The following is a 21,642-nucleotide window of genomic DNA, read 5'->3' as shown; positions in this document are numbered from 1 at the left end:
AGGTCATTTAATGTTTCATTGACTTAATATGTACTTTGAAAAATAAAATTTGTGGTTAAGGTAACATACAGCTCATCTAAATAATGCTTAATGATTAAAAATTGTACTTCTATCATCTAAATAATGCTTAATGATTAAAATTGTACTTCTATCATCTAAATAATGCTTAATGATTAAAATTGTACTTCTATACTATTTCAAGATAAAATTTCAGACTTTACATAAAAGCAAATATTTACAATCAGGATTATATGCTTATAGAACAAAAAATATTGGTTTAAAAAATTCAAGATACTGATTGCAACTTATTAAGTTAAATCACTATATATATACACATATATGTATATATGTGTATATATATAGTGAGATAGCTCAGAGGTTAAGAGCACTGGCTGCTCTTCCAAAGTGCAATTCCCGGCAACCACATGGTGACTCACGACCATCTATAATGAGATCTGATGCCATCTTCTGTCATGCAGGCATACATGCAAATAGAGCACTCATATACATAAAATACATGAATAAATAAATATTTTTTAAAGTATGCTGGCTTGGTATGGTGGTGCCCACCTGTAATCCAGGCACTTGGGAGACAGAGGCAGGTAGATCTCTGTAAATTCAAGGCTAGCCTGCTCTATATAATGAGTTCCAGGTCAGCTAGGGCTAATAGTGAAACCCTATCTCAAAAAAAAGAAAAGGTAAACTGTTTCTGTATGAGACTAAAGCTATAATTGTTATTTCTACTTTTCCTAGAAGCTATTAGGATGTTTCTGTAGAACAAAAAATTATAGACTATAACAGCATGATTAGAATTCGTGCCAAGAGCAGCTTTGGATAGCATTTTAGCCAGCATTTCTTCTGCTGTGTTCTGTCTACCTGAGTCCCTCTGTGTTTGCAGAGCTGACACATTGTGGCTGTTGCCATGTTAGAGGCATTGTGCTTCTCTTATCGCTTCACTGCATCTTGCTTGCAGGTGAAAGTGATTTATTGAGAGTTATAAATCGTATGACAAAATAGTGAAATTGGTAAGGCTGTTAGCAATCCTTCTTGGTCAGGTATTCTACCAGATGCAAGTGCCAGGCCATTAACAAAACAATTTGCAAGCGTGGGCGCAGGCCTTCCCAGGAAACCAGCCAGCGTGGCAGAGGCACAGGTTTCAGCTTCTCTCCCAATCCCTACACAATGTACTTGGCACTCTCTATACTTTGTCACCTTGGGCAAGCATGCCAATGTCCCAGGTCCATCAACAAAGCAAATAATGAATTTGAAAATACAGGGTGGGAGATATCATGGGATCTGTGCCTTTTTTACTGCCAATTCTTTGGAGATGAAATATGTAATATGGTTTTGATGCCTTGACAATCTTCATTTTCTGTTTATTAGATCTCTGTTGGATGCAAAGTGCCTGAAAAAATTGCCCAGAATCAAATTCATGTGCAATATTCTACTGACTTTGGTGTGAGCTGGAACTATCTAGTCCCTCAGTGCTTACCTGCAGATCCAAAATGCTCTGGAAGTGTTTCACAGCCATCTGTGTTCTTTCCAACTAAAGGGTGGAAAAGGATCACCTACCCACTTCCTGAAACCTTAGTGGGAAAGTAAGTCAAAAATTAAAATAAAGCATGGCTGCAGGCATGCAGGAGGTAAACGTGGGGACTGCTGTCCAGTCTCAAATTCTGAGTCCTCATGGGTAAAGTGTTTCTGCCCTAATGATGAACGAACTTCATGTTGTAATCCTGAGACTTGAAGATTTGGTCCTCACTTAATAGCCCTGTCACGTCCTCTTTTCTAAACCCCAGTGCCATCAATGATTGCCTTGGAGCCAGATGCAAAGACGCATATTAGCTATCTTACTGGCCTTGTAGACTGTAGTTCAACATAAAGATGTTTTCCAAATCCTTGATAGAGCAGGGAGCAAATCCCAACTCACGCTAGTTGCATAGCTCCTAACTTCAGGCCACTTGTATAAGATACCTCATGGGTTTTTTCTTTATTTTTATCTTATCACAAAGCATTATGTTCTGCACCTGCAGTGAAACATAATTAGCCTGGATCAGTGGTGACCATGGCAATTAAACCATGCTCTGTAAAGTCTGTAGATAAGTTAATTTAAGGAGATTCGAAAGATTCCCCATCTACTGTAAAATTAAGAAAAGAGATGCATTAAGCAAAACGACAGGCGTGCTTCTACTGAATTAATCATAGAGTCTGGCTAAGTCAAAAGGCTTCTGATGAAACAGATCATGATTTATGAGCAAGACTGAGCCTCTGAACAGGGCAGGTATGCACAGCCTGTCCAGTCCTTTTGACAACATCATCAGTGTCCTGGAATGGATCAGAAGAGCTCAGGCAGTTAAGATGCTAGGAGGTGAAACTGTGATGCTTTTAGCAGCAGGTTACAAACTCTCACCTACAGTGGCTCAATTAAAAATGAAGAATACTTTATCCTGGTGCTTGAGACCCGAGTTTGGTTCCCAGGACCCACACTGGTTGGCTCACAACTGCCTGTAGCTCCAGGTACAGAGGATCTGATGCCTTCTTCTAGCCTCCACTGACACTGCACTCATGTGACAAGCTCCACAGACAAATATGTGCTTCTACACATAATGAAAATTCAAACTCTTTCTCAAACACATTAAATCTATAACAAAAAAATGTAAAGATGAGTAGACTCTAGGACTGGTTGGTTTGCATATTTAAGAATGGCTTTAAGGACCCTTTCTGCCAAATCTGAGGACCAGAATTAGATCCCTCGCATACACATCCATACCCTGGCATACATGCTTGTACGTGCACACATATACACAAATAAATACAATAATAATAGACGGTGTATCTTTAAATGACTTCAAGGACACCTTGCTCTCTCATCCCTCTGACAGTAGCACTGGTGTTGTTCTCAGCTTGAAGAGGGTCCCCCTGTTGAATATAAGATGGCTGCCAGAAAACTGGACCAGATGCTTCCTTACCTGTGTCCAGTGGGAGAGAGAGAGGGTTGTATTTTCTTTCTCAGAGAACCAGAACAACAACCTCCTTGAATCCCATTGGTACAAATTAGCCCATTCCTAAACCACTTAGTAATTTGTGGAATTTTATTAAGATAATCATCTCTCAGTGAGTCATCTGGGGTGAAATGCATGCTGGGGAACCACCACCACAGACTCACTTATACCTTCTCTGTGCTCTCTCTCATAGATATCTCTGTCTCTTGGTGTGTCTCATATGTGTGTGTGTGTGTGTGTGTTAGCATATGTACATACATTCTGTATATAATTTACATAGTGCACAAACACAGCACTTGTTCCGATGAAGGACTTTTGCTGTTGTGTAACCCATGTACCTACCACATAAAATGAGATGCAGAACATTTGCATTGCCCTAGAAAGTTCTTTAATACACTTTATTTTAATATAAGGTTAATTAGAGCCTTGTTTTTTTTTTACCCAGAAGACAGAGAAGAACAATGATGAAATTAAAAATCTCTGGGAAATTGTCCTTTAATATAACACTTTCAAAATTGTTTTCTAATTACCACAGTTACCTTGAGAATATTAATAATCTTCAAGGAATTGAGAAGTTACTGTTTCCTGAATGCCTGAAGGCTGTATGCATGCTAACAAGACTGTCATAGGCTCCATTCACCTTCTGTACAGCTTCAGAAATGTAATTAGTCAATCTAAATACTCCACAACCACTGAAGTTCACTTCTTTTGTTCATCCAGTCAATAAATGGGCCAATGAATTGAATAAATAATTCTCAAAAGAACACAAACACAAATGGCCAATAAATATTGAAAAAAAAAGTTCAATATCCTTAGCCATCAGGAAAATGTAAATTAAGACTGCTTTGAGACTCCATGTCACCCCAGTCAAAATAGCGTTGAGATAGCAAATGAGAACAGGGAAGGTGGCTCAGTGGGTAAATGCCCTTGCCACCAAGCCTGAGGGTCACACTTTCATCCTGGGACCCCACTTGCACACTGTGACACACATACAGACACCAGATAGATGATGGATAGATAGATAGATAGATAGATAGATAGATAGATAGATAGATAGATAGATAGATAGGTAGGTAGGTAGGTAGGTAGGTAGGTAGATAGATAGATAGATAGATAGATAGATAGATAGATAGATAGATAGATAGATAGATAGATAGATATAGGCAGGCAGACAGATAGATAAATATAAAAAGATTTTTAAGCAATGACATCAAATGCTGGTGTAGTTATGGATAACTATGAAGTTATGAAGAATTAATATTCATTGTTGGGGGTATAAACTTCCACAACCATGATGGAAATCAATATTCAGACTCCTCAAAACATTGGAAACTACCATGTGGCCCAACTATACCACTCTAGGGAATATAATAAAAGGATGCTACAACAACATACCACAGAGATCCTTGCAAATCCTTGTTTATAGATGCCTTGTTCATAATAACCAAGAAACAGAACCAAGAAAGATATGGTACAGGCCTGGAGAGATGGCTTAACAATTAAGAATGCTGGGTGCTCTTCCAGAAGACCAAGGTTTGATTCCTAGCACCCACATATGTCCAGTGTCCTCTTCTAGTCTCTGCAGGCAGTGCCTACACATAGTGCACAGATAAACGGGCATGTAAAACACCTATACACATAAAATGAAGAATAAATATTTTAATGCAGTACAGACACATGATGAAATTTTATGCAGCTACAAAGAAAATGAAATCATGACTTTTGCAGAAAAGTGATGCAACTGGAAATCATTATACACAGAATAAGCCAAACAGTACGGGTTTTCTTTCACCTGCAGAACCTAGACTTAAAACTTTGGTGCATGCAGTATGGGGGAAGGCCACAAAGCTAGAAAGGAGATCATGTGGGTTGGGGCAGTTCCAAGGAAAGTGTGGGATGTGAAGGTAGTGGGATACACAGAATAATAAATCTGAAGTTGGAAGTAACTAGAAGAAGAAAAGGAACTAGCCAGAGGAGGGAGAGAGCATGGGGAGGACTGAGGAGGAAGATGAATGAGAACCAAGTGTAATGGTGCATAGGTATGAAGGTGCCATGATGAGATGCTTTACTTTGTATACAAACTCTAAAATTTAATTTTAAAAACAAGGAAAGAAATCTGGGTTATGACTATAGATGATACTGTAAAATAATCCTTGGCTTAAAAGTCCCCACTGGTTTTTATTTGTTTTGCAAGTTTGTACAGAATTGAGTTGAAAGCAGCTGCACAGTCCTGTTACTAGAAGTTGGAAGTGGTTAGAAAACATTTTTATTACTCATTTCTTCCATCAAGAATACCCTAAGTGTTTTTTTTCTCCTGAGCACTGAGTATATATGTAGTAAAATAGCTCTGAATACAGTTAACTTTTGTTCTTCGTTCCTTTGCTTCTGCCAATAGCCCTGTAAGATTTAGGTTCTACCAAAAGTACTCAGACGTGCAGTGGGCAATTGACAATTTTTACCTTGGCCCTGGATGCTTGGACAACTGCCGAGGCCATGGAGACTGCCTAAAGGAACAGTGTGTCTGTGACCCAGGGTACTCGGGGCCAAACTGCTACTTAACTCACACGCTGAAGGTACTGCTGGACCCTTCGCTTACAGGCTGTCCTATGACCAGTTTTCACACATGAGACTAGTAATCTGTAGCAAGGGTGTGTGTCCCTGTTTCTCTGTCTCTGCCCTCCCCGCTCCCCTCACACCTTGCTTGTCTGCCTTACTACTTTGCCCTGGCTGGCCTAAACTGGCTGTGGACCAGGCTGACCTCAAACTCATAGAAATCTGCAAGTACAAGGATTAAAGGCATGTGCAACTATGGCCAGCTTTTTTCTTTAAAAAAACAAACACTCAGTTTAAAGTCAGTATTTAACTTTTTTTAAAGATCCTACTTTAAGCAAATATAGATAGCCCCACAGACCAAACAAATTATCAAGCATGCTTAAATAGTGATCGAACTTTTTTCCAGAAAATTCTATGGTCTAATTTATTAACTACTGAAATATGACTGCATATTAACAATAGGCTTATCATTTTTGACACATTTGCTATTATATTCAGTATATTCAATATGTAAAGTAAATGTAGTTTCTGAACACAATTGCCACATGTGTTTTATTTCTGTAAATAAATCCAGCACATACATCATTTTAATAACAGAAAAATGCCTCAGCTAAAACAGTACAATTGCCAGAGATAGGTGCTCCCACTTGTAATCCTGGACTATACAGTGAGTGAATTCCAGGCCAGCCTGAGTTATAGTAGGATATCCTATCTCAAAAAAAAAAAAAAGTACACATCATTGAACCCTAGTAAATATTGAAAATAAAATTTAAGGACATTGCTTATTTATGTCTAAAGAAAAAAACCTAAGACTTCATGTGAACATTCAAATTTCATTACTATCTCTCAGATAAGAAATCATACTGAACTCCAGTTCAGTCCTCTAATGAGAGCATGTGTGGCTAGCTGTGCATTTCTGGCTCATGTTCTTACATACGAACATTCATTTATAAAAATTGTGCTCATTTTCTCACCATTAGTGAAGTAAAGTGAGACGGGCTTGTGTTTGCATGCCTTTAATTATAGAGTTGATTGTTCTACATTTGAGCAAATGAGACTTTATTTGAATCACTTATCTGCACAAAATAGAGCTCTCCTAAAGAACTGGAGAACTGGAGATAGAGATGCATATAGAGATTGTTTTTACTGCAATTGCAACTCCATGTCACCTAATCATACGATAAAATCAAGTAATTTCCCTTCTCTGGGTAATATAAAATTTCAGGGCTTGAAGGTCAGTAAATAAAAAATAGTATTTATGTGTTTTGTTTTAGGTATTCTGTTTCTGGGAAAGCTGGATTATTTTATTTCTTTGAACAGAAAAAGATTGTCTCATGATTCTAGCCATTATTTAAGTTACTCTGATTTTGCATTTATAACATATTAAAAATAATGACACACTGACCTTGAATCTACATTTTAATGTATGTTACACTAAAAGTTTACATTTTATAGTTTAAAAAAGTTTAATTATTTAATTTTAGCAGTTTAAATTGCCTTCAATATATGGTAGAAAGTAAAATTATGAACATAATTTACTGCCTTTCAAACATATCTTTGAAAAAACACTGAAATCAATTCTATTATTTTTAAGTCCAAGCAAGTTTGTTAGGTAAAGTACCATCGTTTCTACCTAAAGTTGTTATCTGTAACAACCCCCACTGCACCTCCCCAGACTTTCCTGAAGGAGCGCTTTGACAGTGAAGAAATCAAACCTGACTTGTGGATGTCCTTAGAAGGCGGAAGCACTTGTACCGAATGTGGGGTTCTCGCCGAGGACACTGCACTCTATTTTGGGGGGTCCACTGTGAGACAAGCTATTACTCAAGACTTAGATCTCAGAGGTGCAAAGTAAGTCACATTTTCTCATTTCTGTCCCAACTTCACAAACTGACACCAGAGTTACGAACATGTGTAGATGTCGTTATTCAGGACTTGAGAGTGGCATCTTTATTCCATCATTCTGATAGACAATATGTGCTTTCACTTAGATTCCTACAGTACTGGGGACGCATTGGCAGTGAGAACAACATGACCTCTTGCCATCGGCCCATCTGCCGGAAAGAAGGCGTACTGCTGGATTACTCCAAGGATGGAGGTATGTATGTTTCATGAATGACAGCTGTGCCTCGGACTGCATGTCCACACTCCATCCGACAACCCTCAGAAACATCTCTGCAGAGCTTTGCTAACGGTGATAATTATTAAGACTGGAAGACAGAGCAACATGTCTTGCTTGTGTTACATGTCCTGTCTATGGGACTGCTTCTAGGCAAAATCTACCCTCCCACAAGGGATTGAGAGAGATAGCACATTAAAAATAAAATGGTTTAATAGAATTTGTATTTTTTATTTATCTTTAAAATACTTGTATATGGTGTATCTTTGTCATATCCACAACCCATCTCTCCCCCTCCAGCTCCCTCCAGGGACTCTCTAACACATCACGTCCTCTTTTAAAACAGAATTTTTGTAAGATAATGAAAAGAAACAAATTTTGAATAATTTTCTGAGTAAAATATGATTTCAAAAGAATCCTAGGCCCAGCAAAGTGGTATACACCTTTAATTCAGCACTTGGGAGGCAGAGGCAGGCAGATTTCTGTGAGTTTGAGGCCAGCCTGGTCTACATAGTTAGTTCTAGACAGCCAGAACTACATAGTGAGACCCTGTCTCAAAAAAAAAAAAATCTAAGATGTGGGGGGCCACCCCACCCCCACATTTCCTCAGGGTACTCTCGAGCAGGAGCAGCAGGAATATTAGATAGAAATATAGCTAGAGAGAGAGAAACAGATAGAAACACAGGATAGCCTCGGGTGGGCCTGGATCCTAATCCATCGGGCCCTGACTGTCTCTGCCAAAGGACTTCTAAAGGAATGCCAAGGGGTGGAGCAAAAGACCTCCTCCCCCTTGCACAGCCAAGTGCAGACATCTCAGACACCTGTACTCAGGCCGTGGTCCAATCATCCTCTATGCAGACCTGCTGGGTAAAACCACTGGGAAACCCAAATGGGTTCCCACACTAAGACACAGCAAGAAACATAGCTGCATTATAGCTCATATATTCATCTGCCCAAATGATAACATAAATACCATAGGAACAAGAAAACCTCACCAAAGAAAATATCCTAAATTCATGAAACTATGTTAATAAAATTCTGTTTTATTATTTTGAAGTAACTATCAGGCCATTAATACCATAAGACAGTAGGGAAAAGTTGCTTAAGGGCTGGAGAGATGACTCTGTGCCTAAGAGCGCTGCTTGCCAGAGGGCCAAGATTTGGTTCCCAGCACCCGCATGGGGGCTCAAAATCATCTGTAGCTCCAGTTTCAGGGAACCCAACAGTCTCTTCTGGCCTCAGTGGGCATCAGGCATGCCAGCGGTGCACATTCATATGTATAAGCAAGCAAAACACTCACAGACACAAAATCAAAATAAATAAATCTTTAAAAATAAATTAACTAACAAGATCATTGATATAAAAACAATTTGAACTGAAAAAGTTAAAAATAATTTCTTTCAAAAGAAAATATGTTTTAGCAGCCTGTTATCAACTGTCTCAGCCAAGTCACATGTTTCAAACATGTCCTATCCCACAGTCCTATCAAGCAATAAGGCCAACTTCTTATCAGTCCAAATAATTACAAATTATATAGAATTATAATAACTATATTTTTAAATCTAGAAGCTACTGTCTAGAGACATGAATTTTTTTTGAGAAATAATGCCTCTTAAGAATCTAGAGCTGAGTTTTAAAGACAGATTATATCATTTTCTTCAGTATGTTTACTTTGACCAACCATGTCTAAATACCTCATATTATGATCAACTTGTGCTGAACCTGTCACCAGATTCCATTTTCTCTGCCTGGATAAAGATTTCTTTGGGAAGCTGATAGAACTGGCAATATGCTGCTGGTTTGTGGGTTGTTTCCAGATGTTACTGTGCTGACAATTATGTTTTTATAGGAATTACTTGGACTTTGCTTCATGAGATGGATTTCCAGAAATACATTTCTGTGAGACATGACTACATCCTCCTCCCTGAGGACGCCCTCACCAATACAACTAGACTCCGCTGGTGGCAGCCTTTTGTGATCAGCAATGGGATTGTGGTTTCCGGGGTGGAGCGTGCACAGTGGGCACTGGACAACATTCTGATTGGTGGAGCAGAAATCAATCCAAGTCAACTGGTAGACACATTTGATGACGGTAAGAGGAATTCTCTGAACAGTGTCCTCTACGTCAGCTGTCTGTGCAGGTGTCAGATGGGTCATTCCATAGTGAGCATGTGCAGGGTCTAGGACATGCTTCTCAACCTGCGTTTGCTGCTGTTGGGCCCTGCAGTTTATAAGTCTCCAAAGTTGGTCACTTGCTGAACTGTCAATTCAGAATTTAATGAATATTGCTAAATACAAAATGTTTTTATTATAATTTGTAATTGCAATACCCTGAATATTTTAGTCCTTTTAGTAATTTCTGTACCATAGAACACATACTGCAGATGCCTAGGAAGAAGTAGAATTTCTACCTAGAAAAACAATTACAAAGCGATCATTCCAGCAGCCTTTAGTAGTTTTGCCCTAAGCTTGGGCTCTCACCTGGGATTTATATATTAAGACAGTTAGATAAAATAAATAACTGCCCTCCATAGTAAACACAAAAGTAATTTAACATTGACCATCTTACTTGGAAAAAAAATAACAGATAGCATTGTTTCCCACTAATTAAACAGAAGGCTCTTCCCATGAAGAAAACTGGAGTTTTTACCCTAACGCAGTAAGGACAGCGGGATTCTGTGGCAATCCATCCTTCCACCTCTACTGGCCAAACAAAAAGAAGGACAAGACCCACAATGCTCTCTCCTCCCGTGAGCTCATCATACAGCCAGGATACATGATGCAGTTTAAAGTAAGGGAAAGTTAAAGTGGCGACTTCTACGTGGGCTGTGGAAGAAGGGATTTGTTCTGACAACTACAGACATGATTGATTTCATCCATTAAAAGATACTGTACTGTGGTAACACTTTACAAAGGCCTTTCTTCAAGTATGGTTATTTGAGCATAGATAATATCTGTGGTGATGCTAAGACACAGCAAGAGAAATAGCTGCACTGCAGCTCACATATTCATCTCCAAAATGAAAAGCTTACATGGTGCCTGGGACCCGTAACTCTCCCATGACACACCACTCCTCCTCCTGTGACTTTTATTAAACCTTTGCTTCTCCGGTGATTCTTTTTCAGTTTATTTTCAATGTTCTTTGTCTCCAATTTCACAAACCTGTACATTAGCACAGTTGCAGCTCCCAAAGCCTCAAAGAACTAGAGAATTTTTTAATCTTTTGTACTGCAGGGATCAAACTCACATCATCAGGCTTAACTATGGGCCCCTTTACCTCCTGAGCCATAGCTCCAGCTAACTATTTTTTAGCAGTTTCCTACACATTTCTGACTTGCACATGGACACTTCAGTTCAGTATGTGTCATGGCAAGTCAGCATCTTCCATCCCACACCAACTCCTCTTTCCAGTTACCCCGTCTCTGCTGACAGCAACACCACTTTCCACATGTCGTCACTTCCTGTGTTCTTCCCTCACCCCATCAGATCTCTTCTGCACTGTTATGTCCATTCACATCCATCAAGTTCCCCTCTGACTTCCAGTCTCTCTCCATCCCTAACTTTGAAGTCAGAGTCAGATTAGCTTTAGTAGCATAGCTCTTGGTCCATCCTTCCATTCCTCAAGTCTTTGGTGGCTTTCTGTTCTTAGCAAGTGAAGATCAAACACTTGTTTATCTGTATCCCAGGGTGTGGAACTCAGCTCATCACTCCAGCATCATCCCCCAGGATTCTGTCCCCTCTCTACTTGGGTCCAGTCTCCTGCACTCAGAGCTCTGGATTCGTGTCCACTCATACTTGCTCCCTCCTAAACAGCTTTTCTCCACTTCTACCCTCAGATGCTCTCTGTTTTTCAGGGTCGGCTCACATGCACCTATTGGATGGATTATTTTCCAGTTCATTTAATCAGCTGTGTTATATATGTGTGTCTTAGATTCCCACTACTACTACTGGGCTACGCTTCTTATTCTAACCTTGAATTTTAAATGTCTCATTTATGAGTTTTATGCCTGAAATTTTTAACACTGACTTCCCCTAATACCAGCAGTGAAAAAGGACTTGTTGATTAAATCAACAATTAGAACTTACATTTGAGTCACCAAACTTTATAAATCATTCATGCATTATTAATGGCTCAAATATTTAATTGCAGATAATACTGAAAAGGAGAAACAGCATTGAGAATGGCTATTAAAGTAATTAAATTTGTTGTTATCAGTTCCAAATAAAAACTTATAGCGGCATCAAAGCAGTTAAGATGTCAGTGGGCATGTTTTGCATTAGATACTTTCAATTTCTTTCCATAAATTCTCCTTATAATATTTTTTACCCAATTTAGCTTATCTAAATTTATGTAATAAGATATATTAGTTAAATTAGTAGAGATAATACCTTAAAATCCTTAATTCGCAGCTTCTTTGAAAGTTGAATGTTTTAATAGCTCTAAGAATGAATTCTTCATGCACCGGCAAGCTGCTTGTAAAACTTTCTCTGAATATTTGATTGCCCATTAGAGTCCTGATATTGAGAAATAGGATTTCTGATTAGTCACATTGGATATCATTTAGTCTAGCTTGTTTATTGATTGCTTCTGTTTGTTTTAGATTGTGGTGGGTTGTGAAGCCACTTCGTGTGGTGACCTTCATTCTGTAATGCTGGAATACACTAAGGATGCAAGGTTAGTGTAATTATTTTACATTTCTTCGAAACTTGAAAACAATTCAAACGTGTCTAATGTTAAGGTAGCCACTTGCAAAGAATCAATTTTGTGTATTGAAAGCGGATTGAAAGCTTTCAGGAGATTGGGGCTCTTGTAATGCCAGGACTGGGTAGACTGAGGCAGCCTGGCACACCTATGGAGGCCCTGTCAGCTCCTGTGTACATTCATATAAATATCACTAGCATAAATTTACCTATAGGTCTTCACATTTTTCTTTCAAACCAAAGAAGAAAGTCAGTTTTCACACTGGGCAGCTGCTGAGAAACATTACATCGAGTTGGTTCCTGGAGAACTATTTTGTTCATGTTGCTAATTTTCACCCAACTTTCAGAAAAAAATTTAATAAGCTGATGCTCTGAATGTGCTCCTGCTGGAGTCTTGCCTCCTACAGCACGTTAGCAGTGGCGAATGGAGCCTGACATGGGCGTTTCCCTTGTTGCTGTCTGCTACCATCACTTTGAAAACTTAATTACATTATGTTAAGTCAACCAGTTCTGAGTATGTTTCTAGTGAGAAGTTACTTGAGTTCATTCTTCTACATGCTATCATTTTATTCTGTTGTCTGTGAATACATTAGTGTGGTTTTACAGAGCTAATACACATCTAATGAGAAGTTTTTTGTTTTATATGCTATGAGAATTTCATATATATATATATATATATTATATATATATACAAGGTATTTTTATCATATCCACTCACTCTCCCCCCTCCAACTCCTTCCATAACACACCCCTACAGACCTTCCAAATTCATATTCTCTTTTTCTTTCTTTATAACCCACTCATTCCTATAAGAGCTGCTCATATGTGCATGAGTGTAGGGCCAACCCCTGGAGTATGGGTAACCTAGAAGAGGTTCTGTTTTGTGTTTTGGTGTGATCTTTTCTTTCTTTTTTTTTTTTTTTTGAAATAGAATTTTAAATAAATTTAAAAAATTTTAAATTTTGAATAGGTTTTAATTGAAGTAGAATTAGATCACTTCCCCTGATCCCTTTCCTCACTCCACGCCACCCCACTCCCAGTTCCTCTCCCTCAAACCTTTCCCATGAGGTATTTGGAGGGGATAGCTTTTATTTTTTATATAATGTATTTTTAATTGGGGTATAATGACATCATTCTCCCCTTCCATTTCCTCTTTTCCATCCCTCACTCCCTCTAAAATCTATGCCCTCTTTTTCTTTAATTGTTATTAATACAGACATGTATAAATGCATAGATATAAAAATAAAACGTTCTGGGTTCATTTAATGTCACTTGTATGTATATAACTTCAGGGTTATTTTTAAATTATTTGCAGTGATTCAGTGGTCTATAATTAATATGAGTTTCAAAAGAGGAAATTCTAAATTAATAAATCTTTAAAGAGGGGTAGCTAGAGAGATGGTTCAGCAGTTAAGAGCACTAGCTGTTCTCCCAAAGTTCCCAGCGCTCAGTGGTTCAGAACTATCTATAATTTCAGTCCCAGGGGATCTGGGACTCTTCTATCCTCTGCAGGAACTGCACACATGTAGTACACATGCATGCATGCAGGCAAACATTCATATACATAAAATAGAAATGAATCTTTTTAAAACAAGGAGGTTCACATGAAAATTATTTAATCCTATTCGAAGCATTGTCTGACGTTAATATGTCACCTACTCCTGCTGACTTGTCTGATGCGACCCTTTTGACTGCTGCAGCTCTGACTCCTGGCAGCTTGTGCAGACCCAGTGCCTACCCTCCTCCTCCAACAGCATCGGCTGCTCCCCCTTCCAGTTCCACGAAGCCACCATTTATAATGCCGTCAACAGCTCCAGCTGGAAGAGGATCACCATCCAGCTGCCGGACCATGTCTCCTCCAGGTGGGTTGCCTGCACAGGGAAGCCTAGTGGGACCGTCAGGCAGCCCTATGGTTCTCACAGTTCCTCATGTTGTGACTCGAACCACAGTTATTTCCGTTGCTGCTTCATAACTGTAAATTCGCTACTGTTATGAACTGTAGTGTAAATATCTATGTTTTCCAATGGTCTTTAGGGGACCCCTGTAAAGGGTCGTTCAACCCCCAAAGGGGTCCTGACCCACAGGTTGAGAACCACTGCTCCAAGGTCATGCAGAAAGATGGAAACAGTTTGAGCTATGGCCTGAGGACTCTAATTGCCATCCCGTGTCCCAAGAAAAGGAGCATATATATAAATTATTCATGGAGCTCATAGTTTTTAACTACATATCATACATGTGCAACACTTACTCACACATCCTGAATGGTAGATCCTACACAGAGACTGGAGTTGAAGCCAGTTCTGCCCTAAGCTTTCCACCCTAAGCTGTGTTGCTCATGCAGACATGCGTAGCTCCTGGTTACCAGGCTACAGAAAGCTGAGGATAACTAGGCCAGTGTGTGATTTTCCCCAGAGCAGCATTCACTGAAAGATTTAGAAAATGATACATTATTATACATATGTGTGTATGTATGTATATTTATATGTGTGTGTGTGTGTGTGTGTGTGTGTATAAATGATACATTATATGTGGAAATTCTCATAAATAGAAAGGATAACACTTGAGATTGACCGATTGATGCTGGCTTCCACACACATTGCATACGAGCACACACATGCATTTGTACCTTACATGTGTGTGTACATGCATATACCTAAGCAAAAGAAGAGAAAACTTTAGAGAAGATACAGCTTTCAGAGAGGCATGTGAGGAAACATATGCCAATTCTGCATAATGAACAACTCTCTGCTTTGGGGTACTTTGGGTAGAAATTTGAGCTCTTTCCTCAGATCTCCATTCCCACAGGCGGAGGCTGAGCAAAATAGGCAGAGTAACACCCTGATGCCTATCTTTGTTCTTTGGTCTCTCAGTGCCACACAGTTCCGCTGGATCCAGAAAGGGGAAGAAACTGAGAAGCAAAGCTGGGCCATCGACCACGTGTACATTGGAGAGGCCTGTCCCAAGCTCTGCAGTGGGCGTGGCTACTGCACCACTGGTGCGGTCTGCATCTGTGACGAAGGCTTCCAAGGTCTGAACCCCGCCTGGGCTGTCCCGAGGCAGGACACCGTGGGCTCCTTGTCTTACATACACAGGAAGTACACTAGGAAGTGGTTGGAAAACCAGGCTCAGAAGTGTGAGGTCAACAACCTTTGACCACTGAGTTACTATCTTTGGAATGAATTCTCAAACAGTCTTGATCTATGTTCCTGAAAGCATTCTTAAATTATTTTTTAGCTGGCCTACAAAATGCTGGCTCTTGTTATAATATTTACACATGCCCCCCTTCTTCCCCCCGAAATAGTTCCTCTTCTGCTCCCTGAAATTCAGTTTTAAAGGTAGACTGAGGAGTTAGGGGGGATGATTCAGTCAGTAAAGCACTTGGTTTGCAAGTTCAAGGACCTGAGTTCAATCCCCACAACTCACGTAATAAGTGGTAGAGCGTTTGCCTCGCAAGCACAAGGCCCTGGGTTCGATCCTCAGCTAAAAAAAATAGTAGCCATGGTGTTACACACTTGTCATGTAAGCAGGGATTGGTGCAAGGGGGGGGAGCACAGAGACCAGCTATGTATGGCGTTACACACTTGTCATGTAAGCACTGGGGACAGAGACAGAAGGTTCTGTGGGGCTGAGTTGGCCACTAGTCTAGAAGCTAATTCAAAGAAGGTGGATGACATTCCTGATGATGACATCTAAGGTTGTCCCCTGGCCACTACATACACATATACATGTGCATGAACACTTATGCACCTGCATATACACTTATACTCAAAGATGCCTCACATACATGCATGAAATAAAAGACTGAAATCAACTTGATAAATTCTGTACGTAATGATTTAAAGTTGTAAGTAACTGAGTCAGAATAAATTCACTCAGGACATCTTGTGGTGCCTTATATTCCCTGTCTTTCCCATTAGCTTCCTGTCCCAGCCACACTCAACACTCGGTTTCCGGCCTTTTCTTGCTGTCTCTCTTTAAATACATCATCAGTGTCAATGAGACTCCACCTCCCAAGATCCATCTACCATCAGTCCACAGTTGTATCTGATGATCTGAGTGTTCAGGTCACTGTGCCCCTAGAGGGAAAAACACTTCACACAACCAAGTTAATTCCTACTGCTTGGGCTTCTAGAGGCTGAATGTATTTGGGCTAATCTGGTCGGACATGCACGTGGTAGGAAAATGCCTGCCAGTCCTGCTTTACCTTCATCCAAATGTTTCTGCAGGTTCCAACCTATGTTATTGCATATTTATTATATATATCCTCATAGCTTAATAATTGCCATTTAGCAGAGCTGAGAAATCTTTGAACTTTACACTGTCTTGATTTTATTGTTTGCATAGACTATCCCCATTCTATAGAGTCACTTAGAATTTATGATAGTCCTATAAGTTACCTGTGGTCAAAATGACCATTCCCATTCAATAAATAAGGAAACTGAGACTCAGGGAGGGTAAGAGACTTGTAAAAAACCACAGAGCTGGTAAAGACAACCGGGTCCTGAATTTTTCTTTCCAATCAACCTCGCCAGTTCTCACAGCTGATTTATCTAAAGAAGATCAGAATTATACAACTTCCCCAAGAATATCATGTTAGAATATATATATTTGAATTCTACAGTGAGATCCATTTAAATTTCTTGGTTGATGCTATTTCTTTGCCTCCAGATGAAATGAATATGATTAATGTAGGCGCCTGCACAACTCTGATGTTGAAAATTACTTACCCACCTCTTTCCTCCCCTGTTATCACTGCTGCTGAGACCAGCTGAGTCTGTCTGGGTATTAGCTGAAGAATTTTAACTTTGGGCAAATTAATGAATCAAATGTCTCATGAGAAGGCCCAGCTGTCTGGAATTTTCCCTCTTCCCTGACCCAACATAAGTAGAGCCTTTTGATTTTGAACTATTGTGGGCATTTAGAACATGTGTACAGTTCAAATCAAGGAGAAATGTAAACATGCACACATTCACTCATTTAATGTCTTATACACCAGTATCTTACCTTAGTGGTCCCTGAGAGACATTTCCAGTTTACTTATTATTCATTTATTTATCCCAGCATCGTTGCTGAATACTGTGCTAGGTGCTAGCATCCAATGCAGAATTGAGACATAGACTGTGCTTTCGGGACTCATCAGGGAGAAAGTGGGATGAGACAAAGAACACAGCGTATCTAGTTTCTACAAAATTGTGATGGGACAAAAAGAAATTAGATTGGCCTCCTATGCAAGGGTGAAAACTCCCTGCTGAAACCCAACACTGGTAAACACACAGACCTGGCCAGATGCTGTAGCGTGTAAACAATAGATTAAGTACATTCACGTGCACATGTTTTAAAAAGCATTGACTCAAAACTAATGGGACTTTTCTCAACATAAGCCAATAGTTGCTTAAACACACGAGCAGTGGTTGCTCCTGGGAGTCTGAGTCAGCCCTAGTACTTCACTCTTCTTGCAGTAAGAGTGGCTCAAACCTGAAGCTTGGATATTGTCTCACTCTTGGAGAGTTATGTTTATTCCAGCTGATGCCAAACCCTGTGACCATTCCTCCTTTTCCCCAGGGGATGATTGCTCTGTTTTCAGTCACGAGCTTCCAAGTTACATTAAAGATAATTTTGAATCAGCAAGAGTCACTGAAGCCAACTGGGAAACGATTCAGGGTGGTGTCATCGGAAGTGGCTGTGGGCAGCTGGCACCCTATGCCCATGGAGACTCACTCTACTTTAATGGTTGTCAGATAAGACAAGCTGCTACCAAGCCACTGGATCTCACTCGAGCAAGGTGAGCAAACCCTTGTACCATATTCAAGACACAGGAACTGATCACAACCCCAAATCTGATCATGAACGCCATGCAAAAATTTCCACTAAGCAAGGAAGCCTTAATATCAAAGAATCATTGTGTGTTTGAACAACTCAGAACTATCATGCTATAAATTTATCATAGGAAGTCTTTGCTATTTCTCCCCACACAATACTAGCTAAGTGGTGATACTGTAGTAGAAATAGCTAAACATGATGGAGAGAATGGATAAGGAAAATCTACATAGATAACTTAATGTTAGCCACAGCAAAGTATGTAAATATAATGTGAAAATGTGTATATATACAAATATATACCTATGTTTGGCATCTATAATAAATTCAGTAAATAGAAATAAAGGATGATAAGATTTTCAATTATTCACATGTACAGGAACTGGATATTCATTAACAGAATAGAGTGAGCAGAAGCTGCATACATGTATTATAGAAGTGATGTAGGGAGACCCTGGAGATTCTTCACCATTTCCCCTTATCAGCCATTTTGCCAAAACCAGAATATGAGTAAAGATTCCAAAGTTTTAAAGAGCCACAATGCACTGGACTGGAGTTCCTGCTGAACAGTGGCAAGCGTCCAGGAGCCACACGGGTGACCTTATGGGGATATGTTTCTTTGTTTAAAACCCATGTCTGAGGGCTGAGAAGTTGGCTCAGTGGGTAAAGAGGCTGCCATGCAAGCATGAGAACCGCAGAACGGATACAAAGCCAAGTGTAGGAGTGCAGCTGTAATCCTGGCCCTGGGGAGGCAGAGCTAAAGACCGCCCAGCTAACTGAATCACAACAGCCAGGAGGAAAAGCTCTTGAAACAGCTGACATTGACCCCTGACCGCCACACACACGTGTGCACATCTACCCCCCCCCCCCCAAAACAGGTGCGTACAAACACCACACACCACACAGAGAGCTATGTCTTCTAAGGATAACGATGTCTGGGGAAAGCCATCTAACAGAGAACAGATGTGAGCCTGAGCCTGCACATTCTGCTTCAGCTTTCCTTCATCTGATCCAGAAAACCTTTCCAAAAATATACATGATGATTTATCCTTATCCAGATGCTATTCAGCTCAGAGCAATTTGTAAAAAGCTTACAGCACACATATTGTGATTGTGTTCCATGTCCTCAGCTGCTTGGCCCATGTTACAGAAGGTATGGGGGTGGGGAGGGATTCTATCCAGCAGCATGAAAAAAGGGACACATCTTTCAAAGTCAGAACTGTTTATTCATATCTGATTTTATTGTACAGTCACCCCTTGGTAAACATAGGAGATTGGTTCCAGAATCCCCCATGGATGTTCAAGTCCCTCTTTGATGTAGTACTTGCACTTACTACGCTAATGCTCCTGTGTAATTCAGATCATCTCTACATGATTTACAGTGCCCAATACAACATGTAAACAATGCAGGTGCATGGTACACTATCTTGCTTGAGGAATGACAGAGGAGGTGAAGACTGTGCACATTCAGAACAGATTTTTCCAGAATATCTTGTATGTGTAATTGGTTGAATCTTCAGGTGTGGAACCCACAGATACCCAACTGTATTATGAACTCTGGAATTAAGGACTTTAGGAAAAACAAAGATTGAGAACTTCTTCCTCCTTTAATGTTTCCAGCTTTCATCTAAAGTTGATTTCCCTGTATTTTCAGCAAAATCATGTTTGTCTTACAAATTGGGAGCACGTCCCAGACGGACAGCTGCAACAGCGACCTCAGTGGTCCCCACGCCGTGGACAGGGCTGTGCTGCTGCAGTACAGCGTCAACAACGGCATCACCTGGCATGTCATTGCTCAGCACCAGCCGAAGGACTTTACACAAGCTCAGCGGGTGTCTTACAATGTCCCTCTGTACGTGGCCTGAAGGGAAATGCATAATCTCCCGCCTATTCCTGTGAATCGCTGGGTTGGACATGGGAGTTGGGTGGTTATTGGGTCAATGCCATGAACTCAGGCAGTGGCAGAGCCAAGACATCCCAGACCACCAACATTGTGTTACTATTTTCCAGTAGGTCCAGAGGCAGATAACTAATCAAGATAGGAGGGCAAGAGGGTATGAGTAGAAAACTAAATGCAAAGACACTGTGCATATTCCCATCCTTTAAACAGTATTTCTTACCCTTTGGAAAACAGCAACCTTGAGTTGGAGTGACCATTTGGAAGTCTGGAGAACATGCTGCCATATCACCTTTGCTTAGCATTGTTCACCCAACTTCTAACAGAGCCTGTCACAGAAAGCATTTCATGTTTGTGGATAAACATGTTGTTTTTCCAGATAATGTTAGAACAAAGGGAAGGAGGGAGAAAGCTGGACCACTATAACTAGCCTTTAAGTTGCCAATAAAATTCCATACTGCTGAGAAGAGTACTAGGCACTAAGGAAATCTGGATTCTATTTTGCAACATGCTCTTGACTTAGGTTAGCCCACTGAAGCGTCTGAAATCTGCAGATCACCTACCAGAAGAAAGGTCTGTTTCTTAAACATTCAACCTCTGTGTCCTTCTGTCTATGACCCAGGGAGGCACGGATGAAAGGAGTTTTACTGCGCTGGTGGCAACCACGCCACAATGGAACAGGTCATGATCAATGGGCTTTGGACCATGTGGAAGTCGTCCTGTGAGTATCTGCTGTTTAGCATCCTGTGTCCGTTTCTGGCTTGAAGTTGCTTTGACCTGGCATGCTCCTTGATTCAGTAAGAAGTAGACCTGATGAGAAAGTCCCCAAAGGGCCACTTGTGGCTAACACTCTTCAGCAACTACAGGATAGTTCAAGTCAACAGTGAAGTCAAACAAAGCCCTGAATGTAGTTTAATGGGCTTTAGAAAACTTTGATACATAAAATGTTTATTTAAGGATTGGCAGGATTGGTCAAATTCAATAAAATAGAAGTCTCTGGGTAAATGGGAAATGATGTCTTATGCTTGATCTGGGTTGCCTTACAAAATAGAATGACTTCCTAAAAGAATGATCTGTGCTGGTCTATATACATAATGTTCATGGTGGATGAGCCCATAGTGAAGACCTATATCAGCCCCAGAGGCATTCTACATTTGAGGAATTTATTGTAACTAGAACAGAGAGTCTGTGGTCTCACATTCCTTCTGACAATCCCATCGCCCAAGAGTTAAAGGTGCCCTCCCCCTTGTCTGTCCCATGTAGAGGCGCTGACACCACTCTCCTCTGGCTGGGTTGACTGTTCCCTTGCAAAGAGATGACTTGCTTTTTCTCTAATAATCTAGTTCCTGTAAAACTGGGATGCTTATGTCTCGACGAGTTCGAACTGGTGGCTCCAAGTTGTTGGCAAGGAGAGGCGAATCTTCTCGGTAGATAGGTTCAAATGTTCATTCTGTTTACCAGATCCAAAATGAAATCAGTCATGTGGCTGATTTCGGTCATTTTGAAAGCAAATTTCAATCATTAATTGGTAGGAAAACTACCGGATTTGTTTT

The 21,642-nt window shown here is 40.2% G+C and overlaps 1 protein-coding gene across 3 annotated transcripts in view; it reads left to right on the top strand.

Moving 5' to 3' along the window:
* Positions 1 to 21,642, top strand: part of Reln (reelin) — a 457,868-nt gene that overhangs the window by 427,316 nt on the left and 8,910 nt on the right. For 2 of the 3 annotated variants that reach the window (XM_028890934.2, XM_037203573.1), the window contains exons 52-63: positions 1,384 to 1,598; positions 5,398 to 5,575; positions 7,231 to 7,406; positions 7,547 to 7,653; positions 9,524 to 9,766; positions 10,290 to 10,465; positions 12,276 to 12,349; positions 14,076 to 14,237; positions 15,246 to 15,403; positions 17,938 to 18,157; positions 19,847 to 20,044; positions 20,712 to 20,810. In XM_028890934.2, coding sequence (XP_028746767.1) covers positions 1,384 to 1,598; positions 5,398 to 5,575; positions 7,231 to 7,406; positions 7,547 to 7,653; positions 9,524 to 9,766; positions 10,290 to 10,465; positions 12,276 to 12,349; positions 14,076 to 14,237; positions 15,246 to 15,403; positions 17,938 to 18,157; positions 19,847 to 20,044; positions 20,712 to 20,810 — 2,006 coding nt within the window. Of the gene's footprint in view, positions 1 to 1,383; positions 1,599 to 5,397; positions 5,576 to 7,230; positions 7,407 to 7,546; positions 7,654 to 9,523; positions 9,767 to 10,289; positions 10,466 to 12,275; positions 12,350 to 14,075; positions 14,238 to 15,245; positions 15,404 to 17,937; positions 18,158 to 19,846; positions 20,045 to 20,711; positions 20,811 to 21,432; positions 21,523 to 21,642 lie in introns of those variants that run through there. The other variant, XM_028890933.2, reaches the window with a different exon arrangement.

This window comes from Peromyscus leucopus, chromosome 3 (genome assembly GCF_004664715.2).
Source record: "Peromyscus leucopus breed LL Stock chromosome 3, UCI_PerLeu_2.1, whole genome shotgun sequence".
Lineage (NCBI taxonomy): Eukaryota > Metazoa > Chordata > Mammalia > Rodentia > Cricetidae > Peromyscus > Peromyscus leucopus.
This window is presented reverse-complemented; position numbering and strand designations above follow the sequence as displayed.